This window comes from Bison bison, unplaced genomic scaffold (assembly GCF_000754665.1).
Source record: "Bison bison bison isolate TAMUID 2011002044 unplaced genomic scaffold, Bison_UMD1.0 scf7180017864080, whole genome shotgun sequence".
NCBI lineage: Eukaryota > Metazoa > Chordata > Mammalia > Artiodactyla > Bovidae > Bison > Bison bison.
The window spans coordinates 3,229,656-3,230,550 of record NW_011494652.1 but is presented as its reverse complement, the minus strand read 5'-3'; the positions used below and the strand labels follow the sequence as shown (position 1 = coordinate 3,230,550).

Genomic DNA, 895 nt, shown 5'->3' with positions numbered 1-895 from the left:
GTCACTGCCCAGGCTGCTTGGGCCAGCGGTCAGGGCGCCTAAGGGTGCTGAGTTGGCTGGGCTCACTGAGGGCATCTTCCCCACAGACTTGGGGTGAAGCCTGAGGATTTCTTGCAAGTGCTCCAGAAAGTCCAGCTGGACAGTGACCACAAACAGGCCATCGCAGAGGTACTGGTCCCCCCTCCCCCCTCCCCCGCCTGTGCCTCTGGGTTCCCTAGGTCACGCGGGTGTCATTTCAGATCGGCCCGGCTGGCCTGGTCCTGGTGGGCCTGGGGGCGGCGCCCTTCCTGCCCTTGGGCTGGCTGCCCAGCACCCCCGTGCATTCCTGCTTTGCAGAAGCTGCATTCCCGTGGTGATGGCCTGCTGTCAACTGACGAGTTTCAGAAACTCTTCTACGAGTTTGATAAGAGGGTGATTAAAGAGGTAACTGTGGCCGGGCCAGGGGTACCTGAGGTTAGCAGGGAAGTCCTTGGTGTCTCTTGGCGTTGATTGCCTGAGTCACTTTTAGTGACCGACGCTGGGACTCACCTTCCCAGGGATTTTGGCCCCTAGGGTGTTCGTGGGAGCAGAGCTGGTGTGGCTGTTGGGAACTGGGGAGATTTTGTGACCTCATGAAATTCCCAGACCACAGGGACTGTAGTCCTGACCCAGAGGAACTTCCCAGTTTTCTCCATTCTTCATGATAGACTTTTCTTCTCTTCTCACACATCCTAACCCGGGAGGTTCCCGAGTTTGTCCAAAACCTTTGTCTGTTGTCCTTGACGCTGATTTTTAAAGTTAGCAGGTGGGCTTAAGATCCAGCTTAACACTGTGTCCACAGTGTTAAGACCCTGGCCTGCCTGCATTTTATGTGGCAGGGGTGTGGGAGGCAGCAGGGGAGGAGGGGCAGGGCGGA

The 895-nt window shown here is 57.2% G+C and overlaps 1 protein-coding gene across 1 annotated transcript in view; it reads left to right on the top strand.

Annotated features, from left to right (window-relative positions):
• Positions 1-895, top strand: part of TPCN2 (two pore segment channel 2) — a 32,053-nt gene that overhangs the window by 16,365 nt on the left and 14,793 nt on the right. Inside the window, exons 12-13 of the mRNA XM_010837651.1 lie at positions 87-168; positions 337-423. Of these exons, the coding sequence (XP_010835953.1) occupies positions 87-168; positions 337-423 (169 nt within the window). The remainder of the gene's footprint in view (positions 1-86; positions 169-336; positions 424-895) is intronic.